The sequence below is a fragment of the Prionailurus bengalensis genome, chromosome B3 (assembly GCF_016509475.1).
Source record: "Prionailurus bengalensis isolate Pbe53 chromosome B3, Fcat_Pben_1.1_paternal_pri, whole genome shotgun sequence".
NCBI lineage: Eukaryota > Metazoa > Chordata > Mammalia > Carnivora > Felidae > Prionailurus > Prionailurus bengalensis.
In genome coordinates, this window is record NC_057355.1 from 132,718,349 (window position 1) to 132,740,252 (window position 21,904).

The 21,904-nt window shown below is 45.4% G+C and overlaps 1 protein-coding gene across 1 annotated transcript in view; it reads right to left on the bottom strand.

The window, feature by feature from the left end:
- Positions 1 to 10,572: 10,572 nt before the first annotated feature.
- PTPN21 (protein tyrosine phosphatase non-receptor type 21) overlaps positions 10,573 to 21,904 on the bottom strand; it is an 82,067-nt gene continuing 70,735 nt past the window's right edge. The window contains exons 14-19 of the mRNA XM_043556791.1: positions 18,193 to 18,330; positions 16,701 to 16,922; positions 14,583 to 14,711; positions 13,957 to 14,191; positions 13,284 to 13,444; positions 10,573 to 13,036 (exon numbers count right to left, since the gene is read on the bottom strand). Of these exons, the coding sequence (XP_043412726.1) occupies positions 12,908 to 13,036; positions 13,284 to 13,444; positions 13,957 to 14,191; positions 14,583 to 14,711; positions 16,701 to 16,922; positions 18,193 to 18,330 (1,014 nt within the window). The 3' untranslated portion in view covers positions 10,573 to 12,907. The remainder of the gene's footprint in view (positions 13,037 to 13,283; positions 13,445 to 13,956; positions 14,192 to 14,582; positions 14,712 to 16,700; positions 16,923 to 18,192; positions 18,331 to 21,904) is intronic.

The following is a 21,904-nucleotide window of genomic DNA, read 5'->3' on the forward strand; positions in this document are numbered from 1 at the left end:
TCCAGTGTTCCTTTTCTCCCATTTTTTTCTCCTTTATATATTAAGATTTCTGTATTTGCTTTCTGTGCTCCATAATAAATTACCATAAATTTAGCAGCATCAAACTACACACATGTATTATTTATCCCACAATGGGTGTGGATCAAGAGTCTACACAACTTAGACGTGCCTGCTCTGGGTCTCTCAAGGCTACAATTCAGGCGTCAGTTGGGCCTGTGGGCTAATTTGGAGGCTTGACTGGGGCGAGAATCTGCTTCAAATTCCTTTCAGTTGTTGGCAGAATTCCTTCCCCTTTGGCCATCAGCTGCCCTCAGCTTCTAGAGGCTGTCCACCGTTCCCTCCCACGCGGCCCCCTCTGCAGGCAGCTCACAACGTGGCTGCTTGCTTCTTTAAGGCTAACGGGAGAGAGACTGCTAGTGAGATAGAGCCCATATCAACGATGCAACCACAGGAATGACCTGCCATCATTAGAAGGAAGTCATAGGTGCTGCCCACACTTGAGGGGTGCAGATATTATACACGGCTATGGAAGGTGAGAATCACTGTGGTCTCCCTAGGATCTGTTGGCCCCAATTTCTAAAGTTGCTTTTCGGGGGAGCGTGTTTCACCCAGACCTAAGTGATTTTGTATGCAGTGGGAAATGGTTTATGATCTGGCATGGATCTCGAAACATTAAGCCTGGTCTCTAATCTCTTTAATTTCTTCTTTGTCACTTTCCTGCAGTATCTAAAGCTTCAAGGACTTTCTAGTTATCAGTGAACTAGAACAGTGTGTCATCTATGTGAAAAAGTGTCCCTTCTTACGAGGGCAAACATTCTATCAACCTAGTCTGATACTCTCCTCTCGCTTTTGTACCCACGAGTGGGGATCTTGGCTATTAAGATCTGCCTCAGAAGACTTACCTCTATTCATGTCTTTTCAGCCGCTTACAATAATGTAACTGAATAATGATAACCCAGATGTTCTTTTCTTTCTTTCTTTCTTTCTTTTTTTTTTTTTTTTTTTTTTTACGTTTATTCAGTTTTAAGAGACAGAGCACACGCACAGGAGCAGCAGAGAGGGAGACAGAATCCGAAGCAGGCTCCAGCCACGGAGCTGTCAGCGCAGAGCCCGAAGCGGGGCTCAAACCCACGAACCGTGAGATCGTGACCTGAATCGAAGTTGGCCCCTTAACCAACCGAGCCACTCAGGCGCCCCAATCGCCCAGATGTTCTAAAAACTTAGCACCGGCCTCTAAGCATCCTGGTCTTTAACTCGGGCTTTTATCATCCCCTGTCCAGACCAGTGTTTCCACAAAGGTAGTGCACACCACTGAGGTATTCGAGCTGATTTCTGGTGCCACGTGGGTGACAGGTCTGTCTCGCTCATGGGAAGCTGTCACCGCTGTGTTCACGATTCAGGCTCAGGGACAAGCTGCAAAGTGCAACCCGGTGGGGCTGAGCACCCAACCCACTTCCCCCTAGTGTCTTATGCCTCCCCCTCAGCTCCCACCTGTGCAGTTCTTCCCCTTAACCTTCTGAGCGACACCTCTCTTTCCCATCCCACAGTCCTCTTCGACCTCCTGAAATAATCCTCAACCCTAGGCTTGGCTCCCAGCCTGGGCCTCCCCATCAGTCATCTCTCCTCCCCCCTCCATTCTTGGGCGCCATCCCTCTCTGGGCCTCCAGGGCTCCTTTCTTCAGTCCCAGCCTCTCCGCCACAAATCCCTTACCCCACGACCCAGGCAGCTACCTCAGACTCGCGGCCCCGCCTCAAGTCCTCCCTTTGCTGCAGCTGCCGTCCTGCTGGCGCTCCACTTTGGGAGCCTTGGGTCCGGCCCTGTCGCTGCCTGCCTGCTTTGCCAGATCTGCTCTTCTCCGCCAAGTCTGGGCACAGCTTTTTGTCTCTAGGGCCATCACCCATCCTAATTTTTGTACTTTTTAGGGTGTTTTGTTGTCTTAGTCCTCGGGTTTCCCTTTAAAATTCAAGTGTAGAGGGGCGCCTGGGTGGTTCAGTGGGTTAAGCACCTGACTCGACCTCAGCTCAGGTTTTGAGCTCAGGGTCGTGAGTTCAAGCCCTGCGTTGGGGCTCTGTGCTGCACATGGGACCCACTTGAATGATACTAAAATAAAGTACAGGTTGAGAAAGATTTGTTGGTTTAAAGAAATATCAAGAATGGTTCTTGGATACGGTAAAAGTCGTGCAAAGGTGAGAAGTGAATGTTAAGTTTGGGAAACACTGGCTTAGCATCCTTGGCTCTGCCTCCTCCCGCAGTCCATCCTCCTCTCTGCTCGCAGAGGCTCGATGGGTGAGCCTTTCGACACAGACTGCCTGGGGTTTGATCCTTGGGAGCTGTGACCAGAACCCAGGGCGGCCTCGGTGGTTGACCGCGGTGAACTTCCAGGGCCTTCGCTGCAAGGCTGTAAGAACTAAATAGGTCGTGTGAGAAATATTCAGTCGCTGTCACCCTAAAACAGACCATGTCACCACTCCCTTCAACAACAAAAACCTTTGAGAGTTTCCTCTTGCCGACAAGATAAAGCCCAGGTCCCTTTGCATTTTTTACAAAGTTATGTCTGCCTTCCCAGCTCATCCCTTGCCATCGTCCACCAAGTATCCTAAGTGTCTAGAACATCAAATGACTTGTTCTTTATTGCAAAGCTTCTCTCTCTCTCTGTCTCTCTCTCCCCCCTGCCTCCCTCCCTCTCCCACCCTTTGTTCTCACTACCTGCTCTGCATGCCATTTCCCCTGTGCTGCTCTCTTGGGCCTTCCCTGACAGTCCAGATTGTAACACAGGGAGACCCTGCCTGATTTCCCCATTTGTCCCACCCGCTGTGGGATCCGGGCTGTCTCAGATCTATAACGGGAATTGTCATGCTGTTGATGTGCCCAGTTTCTCTTCCATCTAGACTGTGGACTTCTCAAGACGAGGGACTTACTTCTCTTTGGGTCCCAGGTCTTTGTCTCCGCTTGAGAATGAACGTATTTGTTCATGGAGGGAGACAGTTGGAGCTAGAGGACAGGGTTGGCCACAGGTGAGAACAGGACAGACCTTTCCTCTCTCCTCTTTACACTCAGAAAGTGTCAATTCCCCATGGAAGGGAGAATGTAGCAAATTGCTAAGTTACAAGAAAATTTCCTCATTTGCTCACATTTTAGATGGTATAAAATGTAAACTAGCATCTTCCCTTTAAAAACTCACATTTCTTCCCTCCCCTCCCCCCCAGTGAAGCCACTCAGAAAAGACTTGGAGCAGCTTTTATGGGGCAAGACTATGATTTGCCAAGTGGATCAATCAGCTGCCAGTGACTTAATTTACCCTGGGCCCTGGTTTAAGAGTTTGGACTAGATGAGACAAAGGTTTTAGTTTTAATATGCCCAAGTTAGCCTTGGCTTAATTCTTCAGGGCTTTAGAAATTATAATTGAAAGAATATCTTGGGGGCGCCTGGGTGGCTCGGTTGGTTAAGCGCCCAACTCTTGATCTCAGTTCAGGTCACAATCTCGTGGTTTGTGAGTTTGAGCCCCACACCGGGCTCTGAGCTGATGGTGCAGACCCTGCTTGGGATTGTGTCTCCTGTCTGCCTCTCTGCTCTCTCAAAATAAATAAATAAACATTTAAAAATTTTTAATTAAAAAAAAGCCACCTAAGATCTAAAAGCAGTGGTAACTGTTGACCCTTCCTTCACGTGCTAATATGGATGGCCCTGGACAGCAGTCCGCTGGACACAGGACACCGCCTAATAAGTTGCTTTTCCCAGATGTTTTAAAAGCAGCAGATTCAGCTAATGATGACATAGCCCCAAAGAACTAATCCACATTTAATTTTCGGCCAGGAAGAAGATACTTCTGAGATGACATAAGTAAAGGTTTGCTCCAAAGCCAACCTTTTGCCTCAGGAATTCCGTCTTGCACCAACATTCAAGTTAGGAGACGAAAACACCCAGCCGTTCCGGTGGATTCCATATCCACCTAGTTCTTTCAAGATTCTACAATCGGTGAACTGATTTCCCCCCGAGAGGAAGAATGTACTGTTGTGCTCATCTTCTTTTGCTGCTGTAACGAGTCACCACAAACTTAGTGGCTTAAAGAAAGCTTTATCATCTTACAGTTCTGGAAGCCAGAAGTCCTACAAACTGCTGCTGGGGCTGACCTCTTCTTGCAGGCTGTAGGGGAGACTGTCGCCTTGCTTCTTCCAGCTTCCAGAGGCCGCCCACCCCTCCTCCACTTGCAACCCCTTCCCGCATCTTGCAGACCAGCTGCGTGGCATCTTCAACCCTCCCGCACCCTCCTCTGCTTCTGTCACCACATCTCACACTGTGGCTCTCCTGCCTCCCGCTTAGTCCCTTGTGGCTAGTTTGGGCCCACCCGGATGACCCGTCTCCCCATCTCAAGGACCTTAACCACATCTGTAAAGTCCCTTTTGCCACGGAGGGTGCTGTTCCCGTTCCCGTTTGCCTGGATAAGGAATACCGACCTGAGGGGCTGTGGACCACCTGCGGCTTTTTAAAGCCCTGAAGGGGGCGGTTTTCACCCTTTGATGTACATCAGAATCACCTGGAGAATTTGGGCCCCATCTCCCTAGCTTCGGGTTCGGAATTTTCGGACCTGGGATGACCTTTGAGAATTTGAATTTCTAGTAAGTTTCCAGCGCTGCTGTTGCTGGTCTAGGGAAAAAAAACCCACTAACAAATGCGGTGGACGTTTGACAAATAACATCAAGTTCCACTACAGGGGAGCTCTGTCAACCTGCTGGGAAGTGGATATCATTGGGAGGCACGTCAACAAATTTTTTTTTTTTAACGTTAATTTATTTTTTGAGAGACAGAGACAGAACATTAGCAGGGGAGGGGCAGAGAGAGAGGGAGTCACAGATTCCAAAGCAGGATCCAGGCTCCGAGCTGTCAGCACAGACCCCGATGCGGGGCTCGAACTCACGAGCCACGAGATCATGATCTGAGTCGACGTCAGACACTTAACCGACTGAGCCACCCAGGTGGCCCAACAAATGTTTATTCTTCAAGTATATTAATTGTTCCATAAATGCCCTGGTTAGTGAAGCTGGCTATTTGGCAAGATGCATTGTAAACATTTTTATTTATTTATTTTTTTAAAAAGAGCATGAGCAGGGCTGAGGGGCATAGAGGGAGAGAGAGAGAGGGAAAGACTAAGAGAGCAAGAGCGACAGAGAACCTTAAACAGGCTCCACATTCAGTGCGGGTGACCCTGGGAACATGACCCTCAGCTGAAATCAAGAGTCAGACGCTCAACCCACCGAGCCACCCGGGTGCCCCAGCAAGATGCATTCTGTCTCCTAAGTGATCCATTACTGCGGAGATAGGTGATGACAGACTGGCATCTACTCCCAGAAACATCTAAGGTTTGGTACCTTATTTGAAATAACCCAGTGGGGAAATGGGACTAATTATGTGCCTCTATGAAATAAGATCTAAAGTGAAAAAAACTCCAGCAAAATAGCCTTAATTGTACTAATATAATCACACGTGAGTTATATCTTCAATATTTATTTTTATGGCAAAAACACACTAATACATTCATTTCACATATATTACAGTCATCCAAACTTTTTGCCCATTAAATGTACACAATTTTACAAACCAATGAGTTTAGAAGAATTAAGCTCTTCTGATTATACATTTTTACATTATTGATCTTCAGACAGCACTTAAAATTGCTTTTTAAACCAGAAAACAATACCAGGCAACTCTTTATACTCACATGTCAGAAAGGTACAATTTCCCAGTGCATTGCTTGAATTAGAGGGCAACTTTCTAAGAAAATGTTGCTTCATATAAATTTCCTCCAAATTTTGGATGTATTAGGTCTGTTAAGCCATATTAACGTCTGTTGGAATTTTTACTTAAATAGACGTGTTATCTAGATGTTTATTTTTAAACTATGCTCTGCTAAATTTACTATGGGTAGGGTTTGGATTGCTTCCGTTTTTAACCAGATCATACAACTCAGAAATATACAACAAATTTCTGACTTGTTACAGTGTATTTCTTCATCTGAGCCAAACAGCATCTTTATAATTCAGAATATTTCCTTCAATTAAGCACAATAGAATTAAACACGGGCATTTTCATAGGAAAATATTTAACATTTGCCTGATAAAAACCTGTTTTATATCATAAATGTAAAAAATTACGAGTCTACAGTAAAAAATATATATTCCAATGGCCCAGTGACAATCTTTTGAGTAAGGTGTGTATCCAAGCTTTTAAAAAGGCTTGAGGGGCGCCTGGGTGGCTCGGTCAGTTGGGCGTCCGACTTAGGCTCAGGTCACGATCTCGCGGCCCGTGAGTTCGAGCCCCGTGTTGGGCTCTGTGCTGACAGCTCAGAGCCTGGAGCCTGTTTCGGATTCTGTGTCTCCCTTTCTCTGCCCCTCCCCTGTTCATGCTCTGTCTCTCTCTGTCTCAAAAATAAATAAACGTTAAAAAAAAAAAAAAGCTTGATATATTAACAAATATTTTTATTTTCCTCCCTCATTTTGTATTGCTTAGAAATTGCATATATTTCTAACAGTGTAATAGCTCAATTCTATAAGAAATTAAGCTGCCTACTTTTAATATAGCATTGAGAAACTCTAATATGGAAGGGTCCAAGCTGATACTAACAAAATTTGCAAAAACATTAAGAATCATCCCTACACAATAATTACTGCTTTAAATTCTCTGTCCTGCCAGAAACCAGATTATGCAAATAAAATCCATTAGAGCTCTATCCACCTACAAGTTGTTACAAATTATAGTATCTTTTCTGTTTTTTTTTCTTTCACTCTAACTCAAGTGAGTTTTGTATTATTTTTAACCTGGTGGGTTGGTTTTTGTTTTTTTAAATCCAATCTAGGGGCGCCTGGATGGCTTAGTCTGTTGAGCTTCTGACTTCCGGCAGGTCATGATCTTGCAGTCTGTGAGTTCAAGCCCTGTGTCGGGCTGTGTGCTAACAGCTCAGAGCCTGGAGCCTGCTTCTGATTCTGTGTCTCCCTCTCTCTCTGCCCCTCCCCTGCTCATGCTCTGTCTCTGTCAAAAATAAACATTAAAAAAAAATTTTTTAATCCAGTCTGGACCAAGTTTGTCACCTCTGGAGAATGTTTAGTTTTTCAGGCTATTTGTTGGGCTGAACCAGTATTTGCACTGGTTTTTATTCCAGTAAAACTGCAAAACCTTTAGATCCTTTCAGGATATTTAAGATCAAATTACATTTTTTTTTTTAACGTTTATTTATTTTTGAGACAGAGAGACACAGAGCATGAACAGGGGAGGGGCAGAGAGAGAGGGAGACACAGAATCGGAAACAGGCTCCAGGCTCTGAGCCATCAGCCCAGAGCCCGACGCGGGGCTCGAACTCCCGGACCGCGAGATCGTGACCTGGCTGAAGTCGGACGCTTAACCGACTGCGCCACCCAGGCGCCCCTAGATCAAATTACATTTTGAAAAATACCATGATAAAATAAGTAAAAAGCTTTGTCTCGTTCAGGGGTCCATTAATTTGAAGTGATTTCTAATAGTGTGATAGCATATGACCTGTGCTATTTTTTCTACTGCAAAATGAGTGACTGAGCTTATACCCCTCATTCATTTGTTCAGATTTGCTCAGCTGACAAACGAGCGGGTTGACATAGAAAGCCAGTTGTCATTAATTCTGTACTAGTCTCATTAACCTCATTAACCCAAATTGAGGCCAGATTCATGTTCTGGTTAAACCGGATAATCCACCCTTCTGAATTTCTCTGGCAGTCACACGCTTGCTGTGAATACTGTCGACTTTTTCCCACGAGGTTTTAGAGTGTGAATTTAAGATCCACATGCACACTTAAAATGTCCATAGTATACACATTTGACAACTTACGTAGGGTAGTGGGGTTTTTGCACAGCTGAAGAACGAACCAGTTCAGTGCAAATTGCACGTTTATCAGCGTGACATTGTGTACTGCTGTAGCCAGTGGAGGATACGCTATATTCTAGATTTAGAGCCAAGGGCTTTTAGAGATTTTAAGTCTTTTTACGATACAGACCACGAAGTCATTTAATGGAAGCCAAAGAATAACGATCAAAAGATTTACACAGCTAGTTAGCAATTTTCAAAAATTCACAGCCGTACTGCCAGTTCTGCAGCTAGAAGTTCAATTATTCCTTTCTTGTCATCCATTTGTACTTGTTTATAATATTAAAGCATAATTTAAGATAAGGAAATGGTTCCTGGCCCTTAACCTGCCAACATACTGAAAAAAGTCCAGCTTTACCCTAGATTTTTGAAAACTCTTTTAATTTCTCAAATACACAGGGTCGTTTGGAAACACGACGTGTAGCCAGACCCTACGTTACGTATACCCTTTGCGTGGGAATATTAGCCTCGGAACTGCTGCCTCCTGAGCTGGGTGCTGCAGACCTTGAACTTCCCTCTTGGCCCATCCTCTGCTTCCCATGACAATAAAGGGAGGACATTTAAGGGGGGACAGGAAAGGCAGGGGAGTGTATTGCCAATTCACTCCCCTTCACCCCTGCCCTGCCTCACGGGTGGTTTCACAGGGGGCATCCCTGCTCCGTCCCGTTCCGCCCTGTTCCGTCCCGCTCCCTACCCTTCACGGGCCATCCAAGTTTCCGTAACACCGGATGGGACAGTCACTTCTGTGGAGTTCTCTCAGCAAACACTGATCCAGCTGACAACTGCTTGCTGAATGAGGTTCAGTCCCCACCGAGAGGCAGAGAACTCCTTCTCCGATCTCACCACCAGGGTGCAGCAGGGAGGAAGACTGCTCTCCTCAGAGCTCAGATTACGGCCCTTGGCTTCTCCACCACGTTTCACCTTTCAGAGCCCTGACAGTTTCAGCAAGCTTTGGGAGGACGAGCCGAGAAAGTTAACACCCACTTGGAATATGGCTTACAAGGGGGAAATATTACTATATTTCTCAGTAATTCAACACACATACATCTGAACTTTTAGAGCACGATTTTTATTTGGGAACTGCCTGTACTATACAGAAAAGGATGCCACCTTAAACCATCCAACGACCCGTTCAATTGTTTCTGAGAATACTTTATCCAATGCGTGCACACCTTAAGCAACTGCACTTTCCGATTTTTCCTGGTTTTTCTAGAATTGTAGTTACTGGAACAGAGCCCTCGTCTAGAGGAATTTGAAAAACTCATGTTCTTTTCAGAAATGTCTTTTCCAGGCAAATTGTTAATGTCCCTATTCCTCTATTTTTGAGATGTCTATCCCTCAGCTCAATAAAAAGCCCCCTCCAATTTAATTTTTTTAATAGACTTTAAACTGGAAAAAGATAGTTTTAGCTTATTCCACATGAAATCCTGATGGGAAACAAGTTCCCTAAATTTATATACCAAAGAATTCCCTTTAAAAATCTGATTTTAGGGATGCCTGGCTGGCTCAGAGGAGCATGTGACTCTTGATCTCAGGGTTGTGAGTTTGAGCCCCATGTTGGGTGTAGAGATCACTTGAATTAAGTAAACTTTTTAACAAGCCTGATTTTAAAAATGATTTACAATAAACAGTAATTCTTGTTTCCATTTGTTCGTGCAAATCTCAAGCCTGTCCCTAAGGTACAGCTGACCTCCAATTGTAGATTTTAAAACATACAAAGTTTTATACTATATATGTTATATATGTACATTTGTATTTTCTTAATGTTGTGAATAGTAACATGTCAACCCATCTGAAGGGGCTGTTTTCTTGTGACAACAAAAGCTTCAGGGGTGCCTGGGTGGCTCAGTCGGTTGAGCGTCTGACTTCAGCTCAGGTCATGATCTCACGGTTCATGAGTTCGAGCCCCGCGTCAGGCTCTGTACTGACAACTTGGAGCCTGGAGCCTGCTTCCGATTCTGTGTCTCCCTCTCTCTATCCCTCTCCCCTCACGCTCTCTTTCTCTCAAAAATAAATAAACATTAAAATTAAAAAAAAAAGCTTCAAAAAAAAGTTGGCTCTGCTCTGCTGCTCTCATCACTCGGTCCTACAGCCTGACACTCTCCTCCTTTGTGTTTCTGTTTAGACCTTGCTCTTTCTGGGAGCTTCTAAGGAAGCCTAAGTCCACCTTCTGTTTTATTTCTGCCAAAGGGTTTTAAGGGCTAAATACTAGGGCTTTCAGGACATTTCACAGTAGGTGTTCCAGGAAAAAAGTGATTAATCGTGACTACAATTAACTTTCCAAATGAATACTTTCTGTGCTCAAAACTCTCAGGGAGAACATTTCATCAAGAGACTAGGGGCGCCTGGCTGGTCCAGTCGGGAGGAGTGTGCGGCTCTTCGTCTCGGGGTCGTAAGTTTGAGCCCCACGTTGGGTGTAGAGATTACTTAAAAATAAAAATCTTAAAGACCCCACTAATCAGGAAGACTGATGCCAGAGATGCCAACATTGATCTTCTGGGAAACACCGGCTTGTAACTTACTTTTTGGGGAAATGTACATTTTGGTAATTTTGACATGAAACGTAGAAACTCAAGGGACTAAAAGACACTGAGATACTAAAGCACCATGGAGGCTTGGCAGACGGCAACATCCTACCAAGTGTCCATGTTAATTACACAGTTCACTCTGGAAAATCACATCATTTCCGAGTCCAGTAACGTAGATTTATTTTTATCCAGAAGTACTTTGACATTCACTAACTGGAAAAGTTTATTCAAAAGGGACAATAAATTACATGGATCTTAGAAGCTATGTCAAACATGCGACGTTTTAAGAGTGACATTTAAACGGTATGACGTAGCCCTCAAAAGTAATTTTCTTACAGTTATTACAACTGGACGACAAATATACCATATATTACTCTTCGGATTTTTGTTTTACAGTATGTTCTTGTCATTGGGACACTTCAAAATGTGTAAACCTGACGGAAAAGCATTTTAAAAAAAACGTACCGCGGGAGAAAAGAAAGCACTGCAAACGTTCCTGTCCTTTACACGGTGTGGAGACGGGAAACATGACCATAAAAAACTTATTCCGTTCTTCTGGGAGCTCTTTGTCAATATTCACACTTGGGTCTACTGTTACTTAAACAGGACTCTTAAAACAACTTCCGGTTTAAAAGGAACATTTTGTCCCTAAGTGAGCGCTTGTGTCCACTTCCACCTCTCGCTTTCATTAGCATCTTGTGAATTTTCCTCTTCGGTGGGTGGTTTCTGGGTGACTTAGAGATGGGCAGATCCACACCGTATGAAGGAAATCCTGCCTCCCAGGTGACCATACACACTCCGTGGTCACCACAGTGACTTACGCTGCTTTAGGGGTGAACGAAGGAATCGGAACCACCCCCAGCAGATCCTAAATAGGGGCAGAACCCTGCATGTGACATTGTGGAAGCTGTGCATTGTACAGACGCAGCCTCAGAAGGAAATACGAGATGGTTCCTCAGGTAAATGTTCCAATTAGTCCTCAGACCTACTCAAGTCCCTCCGTGACAAGGCCATCTTAGCCCGGACCAAAGGCGACACTCTCCCTTCTCTAACTCAGCCTGCTTCTGCCCACCGGCACTCGGTGCATCTGAAAAGGATGGGGGCTGGGGGGGGAGGGGGGCCCAAGAAGCTAAAACTGACCTCAGGGGTGAAGTCAGGAGGCTGGGGAGCTAAAACCCGAGCACCTCCTGAATACCACAGCAATCCCGGGTGGCCCCACAAGTATGGGCGCAGTTTTGGGAAATGAGGTGAAGCTATTAGCAACTCTTCCCTTCTTTCAACCAAAAGAAAAGAAAGCCCCTTCAAGGTTTTGATGGTCACAGAAACCTGACTTTATTTATTAGAAAAGGAGTTGAGGTATAAGAAACTCCAGGGAAAGAGTCACTGACAGGGATGGCTCTTGAATTTCCTGGGGATACCCACCGTCTGGGGGCGGCTCGGCCCCCACCCTCCCAAGCTCCCCCTCTCTCCACCCCAGCCTCGCAGGCCAAGTATAGTTAATACTGTACTTTGGCCAAAGGCATCTTGTACTTATGCCACACTCCTCTTGCCCCAACCATCCTACATACGCTTACTCCTCAGCTCTTCCAAAACACTCCTGGAGCAATGTCCACTGTTACTGTTTCATCTGTAAAGCAGCACATGTCAGAACTCAGATCTGTTTTTAATTAAAAAAAGTGCTTAAAACCATCCGATGCAATGGTTTTCCAATTCATTTTCAACCAATGAAAAATCGAACTCGTTTGGGTTTACAAATAATACTGAATAAAATGGTGAATCCGATTATTCTCTTACATTTTCAATCACGTGCCTTCATTCATTTCAGTACCTTAATGAGTTGAGATGAACTCTCGTCTGGAAAAAATAGAAGGTACAAATATATAGAATTTTTAGGATAAGAAATTTTCTGAATATAAAAATGCTTTCTATGTTTGAAAATAACACTTTTAGATTCTTCTCGTAGTTTCGGGTTTGGTAACTAAACTGTTAAGTACCCAAGGTTTTTAAGAAGTAACGAGAAACAGCAACATGGTTTTAAATACAAACTTATACAGGAACCAATCACACCTGTGGACCATCCGCCTAGAAAGTTCAAATACTTTAGTCATAAAATAAAATTCCATTATCAAAAACTAGTTTAAGATAGAAATCTATGCGCCTTAATGATTGCCAGAGTTGCCCAGCATAGCTTCAGCAAAACAGAGAATTGTCTGGAAAACACAACCTCCACAAAGTGTGCAAGTACCGCAAATGGGACAGACCGGAGCCGGGCGAGGCCCTGGGAACCGAGTCCTTCTCCCTCAGCATCCTTCCCGGGCCAAGCCTCCCGACTTTGGCCTCCTGCTCGGCCCAGTGCCTTCAGTGCCCGTCATCCATTCACACGGTCTCTGGCGGCCCAGGGTGCCGGAGGAAGTAGGAGTTAGGCAAGCACTTCTTTTCGCTGTAAACGCTTCCCATGATCCATCGGTCCCCGTGACACGCTGTGGGAGCTCATATGAGCCTTGAGCTTTTCAGGAACTGAATGAGCACTCGGTACACGAACGTGTACTGGCAGAGGGTCTGCACCATCATCATCCTCTGTCGCCTCAGCATGTCCAGCACCCTTGGGATGTCCAGCACCTGGATGGGGAGACAGCCACGAGGGGAATGCACTCCCCTGCGGAGACGGGGCGGGGGGGGGGGAGGGGGGAGCCTGCGCAGAGATCTGGTCAGGAGACGGACACAGACGCTCTTTGCTACCTCAGCATCTTCTAGAAGAAGCCCCCTGGGTACTTGTTCAGAAAGAACTATTAGGCCGCTGGGTCCCTTCTTCCCCTGGCCTTGGGCCCTGCCCACTTCTCCCCCAGCCGAAGAAGGACAGCAATACCTCGTTGTGTTCCAGACAGGCGATCATGATCTCTGACAAGATGACGACGCCAGTCCTTCCCACTCCTGCGCTGCAATGGACCAGCAAGGGAGGGTTGGGGCTTTTTGGTTCACTGGTACTATTTGTGTGGCGTCGAACAGACTGGATCTCTTCGAGGTATGCTGTGAGATGCCAGAAACAGAAACATAATTGGGGATTAAGGCCCATCAAATTGACAATTTTCAGATTATCATCACTGACTGGGAGGACTCTGCATAAAGAGCACCGCAACCACCAACGGACAGTGTGACCTTGGGCGAGTCACTGCCTCTGCCTGGGCTTCCATTTTCTCATTTACAAAATGAAACAGAGGAGGCGGTCTCTCTGAAGCCTCCCCGAAACACGTAAAACCGTTATTTTAAAGCAAGTCCAGGAGCACCTGGGTGACTCAGTCAGTTAAGCGTCCGACTTCGGCTCAGGTCATGATCTCCCTGCTTGTGAGTTCAAGCCCCACGTTGGGCTCTGTGCTGACAGCTCAGAGCCTGGAGCCTGCTTCGGATTCTGTGACTCCTTCTCTCTCTCCCCCTCCCCTGCTTGTGCTCTGTCTCACTGTGTCTCTCAAAAATAAATAAATGTAAAAACACAAAAAAAATTAATAATAAGCAGAGGCTGTGCTGGGAATGAAGACACTTACACAAAAACCCCTTGAGGTCTTCCGGACAGCCGTGCTCAGGCCAGTCTGTGTACTGGAGATGCCACACTGTCCTCTCCTGCCCCGTGAGCAGGTGCTTCATCTTTAAGCCGGTGGTGGCATAGCAGCCAGAGTCCGTGCGGAACCGGGTTGTGATCTTAAACCTCCCGTAGGTGACGGTGTTGTGCCTGGAGCCAAGTCGTGGCCAATACCTGAAGCTCTTCTCCCTTCCGCCCTCCTGGGAAAGACAAGTACGGTCAGGGGCGCCTGGGTCGGCTTCGGCTCGGGTCATGATCTCACGGTTCATGGGTTCAGGCCCCATGTCGGGCTCTGCACTGACAGTGCAGATCCTGCTTGGGATTCTCTCTCTCTCTGCCCTCTCCCCCGCTCTCGCTCTCTCAAAAACAAACGTTAAAAAACAGACAAACAACAACAACAACAAAACGACAAGTAATGCCAAAACCCAACACAAGATCCAGCAGCGAAGGCACTTCCGTACACGCAGCGTGTCCAAAGTGCAGGGTTAGGGTCCCAGCCCGCCGCCTCCTCTCAGGGTCAGGACTCCCCACGACCCACAATGACTGTTCTATGGGGGCTGAGGAAATCAATTAGGAGAAAGGAGCACTCACCTCTTCCGCTGTCACCATGGCTATAATGGCAATTCCCTGTTCCCACACCATCTGCCAGAAATCCTGACAGGTATTCTGTAATGGTCCCTGTGTGGCGATATAATCCCACTCAATTCCACTGACAGAGACCTGAAATTAGAAAAGATTTTTAAAAAATCACTACGTGTGGACATATATGATGTATGCACACACACATGCATGTAGTTCACGGTGCTACTAAAGAATGAATGGAATTATTCAGAATAAAGACTTTTATTCTTTTTTTTTTCCTTATTAATACAATTCCCATGACTACCTGTTTTATAAACCCATGCACTTGAATTCACGTAATATTTTGGTGGCCTGGGGCAATCTACTTAACCTGACTCTCTGTTCTCATGTGTAAAATAAAAATATCACATACCCTCATAGTGATTAGATGAGTCACCTGGCAGGATTAGCTGAGTCAATATATACGGTGCCTGCACATAATAGGTTCTCAATAAACAGTGGTTATTGCTGCTGTTACGGTTCTTCTTATAAAAATAGTCTCAACATAATAGGATCCTAAAATTCAAACAGTGCTAAACCATGAAGTGCTAAACACGTTGGGAAAAACATTAACAATGAAGCCAAAACTGAGGTTAAACGTCAAATTTCTAGAGAAGAAAAAATATTCCTGCTCAAAAATATCCCTGCTCAAAGTGGTCTCACCTCTGAACCTGAGTCAAGATCACCCTCCAGAATGACACATAATTTGCACCTAAGATTGCACCTCCTTAGGAACAGGCTAAGGTAACACAGTCAGGAGATCTGGTTAGACCCCACACGCCCTGACGTCCGGTGACCACAGTGACTGTTTCCCAAGTGCCTGGTGCTATGCTGCCCACACCCTCATAAATCACAGGCACATCCCCTCACTGAGGGCTCACTCACATGGTGGCAGGTGCCCTGGGAGCTACCAGTCACCACAGTGAATAGCTGTTGGGGGGCGGGGGTTCTGATGGACAGCCTGAGGGGGACGCGTCAGCACTTCTTTATTCAGAGGAAAGTACAAGCAGGTCCCAAGTCCCATGCTAGTAAGTGGGACATCCAGGAATTCTGAAGCTCAGGCACCTTCCTTAGTTCCTCAGCTTGTGTCTAAAGACTTTGAAATACCCCCACAGGACGACGACTTCACTCAGTTCTCATCCATCCAGTCATGAGACTAGATGAGTTATTCCACAGAAATGCTCAGTTTTTAAATAAACCATACCCACGTTACAAAGCACGTGCATAGATTCCCAAAGACCGTCAAGGGTACCGGCCTCCGTGGGCAGATGGTCAGGTCTCTTTTAAAAGCCACCCGTGGGAAGCTGCTTACATCAAATATCACTTGTAAACGAAATAAAATGTGGGAAAGAAGAAAAACACCTGGCCATGGACACTTCCTCCTTCTGTATTAGGAAACTTCTCCTTCCCAAAATGCAAGAACTGGACCTCTAGCCAGCAGAAAACAAAAGGTACGATGACGCAGGAGAGACAGCACTGGCCTTCCTCGCCTGCCAGCTGGGAATCCTCACTTTTTCCCATTTTAATGGGTGTAACATTAGCCCGGTCAGACAGTGTTACTCGGCTTCTAGGGAAAAGGTGTAACTGCTTCTCCCGAGAACAAAATGATGTGCGAAAGCGACTACAGGGAATATGCAGAGAACAGACAGCAGCCTCACGGGGAAAAGCTTCGGCGACACCACCATCAAAATACCCAGACACTCTTGTCATGTGAGAATTAACGGATATATGTGATCAGGAAAAACTAGCAATTCTGCCACTCTGGAGAGAATTTAGGAGCCAGAAAGAGGCCTGCAGATTTAGAAGAACAAAGTCCCAAGGTCAGGGCAAGGAGTGCTCCTTGGGTCCCGGCAATAGTGTTGGGGGCGGAGTGGTTCACCAAAGGGGAAGGGCACATGTGGCCTGGGCTCCAGTGGTAAATACTTCCTACCCAGCCGGGGGAAATGGACTTCCCAGTTTAGACACAATTTGTTACGATGGTTCAAACTAGGCTGATTTTAGAATACACACACGAATACAATTCTTATCATTCTTGTGATTCAACTCACAAATTCACGGCCCGTTTATCACCCTACCCGCTCTGCTCACCTTAATATGAGACGCATTGATGTAGCCGGTATTGTTTTCTTTAGTTGGGACCAGCTCCACTCGGGCATCATCATAGGGAAGGACATCTTGGAATCGATTTCTTTCTGCATTTTCAGGGAGTCGTGCTGTTGAGCACTCCCCATCAACTAGCCGTTTTTTAAGAATTTTTTCATATTCTGTGAATACCATTCCCTGTTCTAACCGCTGCTCCAGAATTTTACACTGTAAAACGGAATATGTGGAATGAGTGTAGTCACATGTCTAAGCTGCACTCTGATGGCGCATCTGAAATCTTGTTCTCTGCTTCAAGTCTAGCATTATCTGATACTGAAAAGTCTAGGTGAAACCAAAGCTAACTTTTTAACAAGACATAACAATAAGAGTTAAAATAACAAATGAGGGGCACCTGGGTGGCTCAGCTGGTTGAGTTTTGGACTCTTGATGTCAGCTTGGGTCATGATCTCACCGTTTGTGAGTTTGAGCCCCGTGACGGGCTCTGTGCCACCAACGCGGAGCCTCCTTGGGATTCTGTCTCCAGCTCTCTCTGCCCCTCCCCCACTCTGTCTCTATCTCTGTCAAGATAAACTTTTTTTTTTTTAATGTTTATTAAGAGAGAGAGAGAGAGACACAGAATCTGAAACAGGCCCCATGCTCTGAGCTGTCACCACAGACACAGGGCTTGAACTCTGAATGGTGGGATCACGACTTGAGCTGACGTTGGATGCTCAACCAACTGAGCCACCTGGGCGCCCCAAAAAAATAAACTTTAAAAAAATAAATGAATAACAAATGAAATAACCTTGTTGGTGAGAAGCAGAATGCAGAGTTCTGTTTAAAGGTGAAAACTGGCCTAACCTAATTTGTTGAACTCATTTTCTCTAAATCTACGGTTGATTTTGTAATTCCTAAGAGACAGAAAAATTCTCCTGGAGAACAGTAAACCCTAGAGTAGACGAATCAATTCCAATCTCTATGAACAAATGCTTCAATGTTCTAATCAACGATACACAAAAACTGAAAAAAAAAGAATATTCAAAATTATCTCCATGGTCCAGTTGTAAGCAAAGGAATCTTTTCACTTAGCATTAATTCATGCCTGTCTGATTTTGATGTAATAAAACCTCACAGCAAATATTATCTTGGTCACAAAGAAAGTCGTGAAACATTCAGTAACTGTTTACTCTTGAGGTACATTTTCAGTACAATGAAAGCAGTCAGAGTCTCATGTGCACATGTACTGGTAGATCTCCTCTAATTTAAAGCCATCAAATATCAAGACTGCTGTAGATGGCTGGAAGAAGGTCAAGAATAACATTCAGAAACAAGCAAAATCAACATTTACTCTAAAGTTATCTGTTAGATTTGCCTCAATAACACTCATTTGTGATGATTAAATGTATTTGAAAATTCACTAACATCTCAAGAAGGCACTTTTGTAGCATTATATGGATGGCCCCAGGGGGCATACTGGGTCCATATGTCTCGTACGTACCCTCTCGTCATTGGTGGCTCTGGCAGGCACTTCCTTTCCTTCATCCGGCAGAGGCAGTCGAGACAGGGAGAGTCCATTTAGGGCAGCCAATTTGAGAGGACCAATTTTTTTTGCATCTACCCGGCTCTTTTTCATTCCCTATAAAAATATTTGTATGTATATATGAAATATACACAAATACAACCCCCTTGAAAAGCAATTCCAACGGACTGAAGACTGGAAACAAATGGAAGGAGTGTTCAACCAGAGGAGAGATTATACTCCACACACACACACACCAAACATTGGGAGGAAGACATTCCTTTCAAGGCCAGAGCCCTGATAAGTCTTCCAGATAGATTTTGAAATGCAATTGGTTTCAAGGCTCTGTTGTAATGTAAGGTGAGGCTCCAGGCAGACAGCATTCCTTCAAAGAGCTCCCAAATTTCAAAACATGACACACACACACACACACAAATCAGTGGCCGTCCACAAAAAGGGTTTTAAATGCAGTTGTGTGATTGCCAATAGGCTTCCGTAATTTTTTAAAAATATATATTAGCTCTTTAAATCATTCTGAAAAAATTACATGTTTTCTGCGCTCACCCTCCCTATTCTATTCTACCTTCTGCTGCAGACTTGTGTGACCTGGGCTGGATCATGACACCTCTCAGAACTGCACGTTTTTAACCAGGAAAATAAAACAGCACCGAGAGCTCCATTGTGTCACGCCAGGGGGCTGGGGGGCACAGGACAGGCTATCTGCCTCCTGAAAATGTGTGTTTCCTAAAGTGACTACTAACGTAATGATCTTCCTCTCTAAGGCAGACAAGCCCGGGACCACCAAGTCTACTCAGGTATTTTCTACACCCCCTCAGAAGCCATAATAATTACAACAGTGGCCCTCGTTTGACAGAAATGGTTTTCTCAGTTGTCTCACAAGGAAATGAGTTTTATTCCAGCTCTACCAGCCAGGGAGGGAGGAGGGGAGGGAGGAAGGCTAAAATGTCAGGATTCTGCCTTGTGCAGGAAATCCCAGGATGCTGCTGTCTAACAACTGGCAGGGGGGCTGGGGAGGGGCTTATAAAGTCTGCCAGTTTCCATGGTGCAAATACTCCCACCACGGCCAATTTCAAGCTGCCAACATAACATCAAGTGGCTCACAAGACTCCTGAAAATTCAAGCCCGCTCTCGCCAGCCAGTACGAGGTGGCTCCAGCTGTTCTCTGCCTGAGAATGAGCCAGAAGGGCCCACTGCACCACATGCCGGATAAAACTGACTGCGTGGAAGGTCAGTTCTAAAGCCAGTATTTGAAGAAAGGCGCACGGAGTCTAAGCTAGTACTGTCCTCAGAGTACAGACACGTGGTGTTCGGGGCACAGCCGCACCATGGTTTGTGTGAGAACCGCCACCCAGACTGGGGCTGCACAGGAGGAAAATCTGTCCCTAGCTATGGGAGCACTCCAACCAGCCCACTGGTTTTCAGATAACAATCAAGTTCCTGGAGGTGGAGAAGGGTGGAGAACTCTCAAATGTTTCTGCTTGTCTGCAATTTAGTTCATTGTTTTTAATATTAATACTAAACTCCTGTAACCTCAATTCTCATTGGGATGTGGACTAAGTTTGTTGGATGATGAAGATAATGGCAACCCCACGTTACTATGGGGAGTCTCAGGGGCTTAGCAGGGGCTAGAGTTCTCCAATTCTTAGGAAGTCAGTATGATGCAACCTCCCAGTAATAAGCTAACTTCGACTGAGCATTTTCTATGCTCTAGGACCTCAGTTTATCCCACAACAACTCTCTGGGGCCAGCTTCGGTTACGAGTGAAAAAATAAGTCAGAGAGAAGCAGCTTGCTCAAGGTCACATAGATGCCTTTTCATATATGGTCATCAGTGTCAGAACAATAAAAAATTTTCTTTAAAGTCAGTTATGCCCCATCATAGAATTTAGAAAGCATTTTTCAGGCCTAACCTTATGTGGGACTTAGCAGGCAGAGCAGAGGTGACTGTACCCATGCTACAGATGAAGAAGATGAGGTTCTGGTGCTGCCAGGTCCAGCCCACTGGGCAGAGAACTAATAAAGGGAAGGATCTAGCCTCAGATCCAAGTTCTTCCACTCTTAGGTCCTACACCTTTCCCTCAAGCCATAGCTGCCATACACACTCTTCCAGTAAAGGAGAATCCGTTATGCCAAAGAAATAATCCAGTCACAGATCTGTACTAATACTAGGGGCCTTACAAGTCAAAGAGGAAAGGGTGCCTGGGGGCTCAGTCGGTTAAGTGTTCGACTTTGGCTCACATCATGATCTCATGGTTGATGAGTTCAAGCCTCGAGTCGGGCTCTGTGCTGACAGCTTGGAACTTGGAGCCTGCTTCGGATTCTCTGTCTCCTCTCTCTCTCTGCCCCTCTCCTGCTCATGCTCTCTCTCTCTCTCTCAAAAATAAAAAATAAACATTAAAAAAAAAAAGTCAACAAGGAAGAAAACTTGTAATTTTAGAGAAGCAAGCTCATCAAAGTCCTCAGATTTAGGGGATCTTACTAGATCCCATTCAAAAGGGACAATAAGCTTGCATAGTGGACTCATTCAAAACAAGTATCATTTGGAGAAGTGACTCAGGTCACACATAAAAATGATGGAAAATTCTGGGGTGCCTGGGTGGCTCAGTTAGGCGTCTAACTTTGGCTCAGGTCATGATCTCACCCTCTGTGAGTTCAAGCCCTGCATCAGGCTCTGTGCCGACAGCTTAGAGCCTAGAGCCTGCTTCGGATTCTGTGTCTCCCTCGATCTCTGCCCCTTTCCCACTTGCACTTTCTCTCTCTCTCTCAAAAAAAATAAACATTAAAAAAAAAATGATGGAAAATTCTCAATATAATTAGGGAAAGAGGATTAAGTATGAAAGGGCCCTGTCCAGCTGGCTCAGGGACTTGGGTAGCATTACCTTTTGGAAACACATCCACACCCAGCCCCCACCGTGAATCACTGATCATGAACCCTTACCTTCCACTCCAGCTGACCTGAGACCTTGGTCTTTACTGCTCAGGTAGATACAAATGTAATCTTAAGAAAAATTGAAAATAAGCTTAAAATTCAAACCCCCGATTCATTAAAAGCAAACACACTCTTGTTAAGTGGCTTCAGTCTACCTCTGCTAATCTATTTCATACGCACTGTAAAATTGTGTCGATTTTCTTCCCAGTTTATGAAGATCCTACTATACTTGTGCCGGGTCCTGAAGTCTGCATATGAGAACTATCAGAGGTGAGGGAGGAGTCCTAGCTGCTGGGCGCTGACAGGAACTGGGAGACAGGATGGACAGGCTAATTAATGGCTTTTGCCAGATCCGAGGGCAGGGCCAGGGGAGGGCGTGCAGGCAGTGAGGGGCCAGAAGCCTGAGCAATGAAGCAAGAGGATTTAGAGCCACCACGCTTCCATGACAAAAGCACGAATGCATGGCCAAGGCTTGGGGACTCAAAAAGTTTCCGTGGAAAGCCAGAAAACAGCAAGGCTTAGAAAAACAACAGCTACTTAATAAAATATTATATACATTATACCTCAATGCAGAACAGCATAACTGACAAGAAAATAGGTTGCAGAGATAAGCATGGGTTTAAAATTCCAGTTCAGCCACCCACTAGCTGTGTAACCTTGGAAAAGTTACTAAACATCTCAGAGTCTGTTCTCTCTTCTGAAGGAATAATAGGCCTGTTGTAAACCAGAGGGGCCTCGGCAC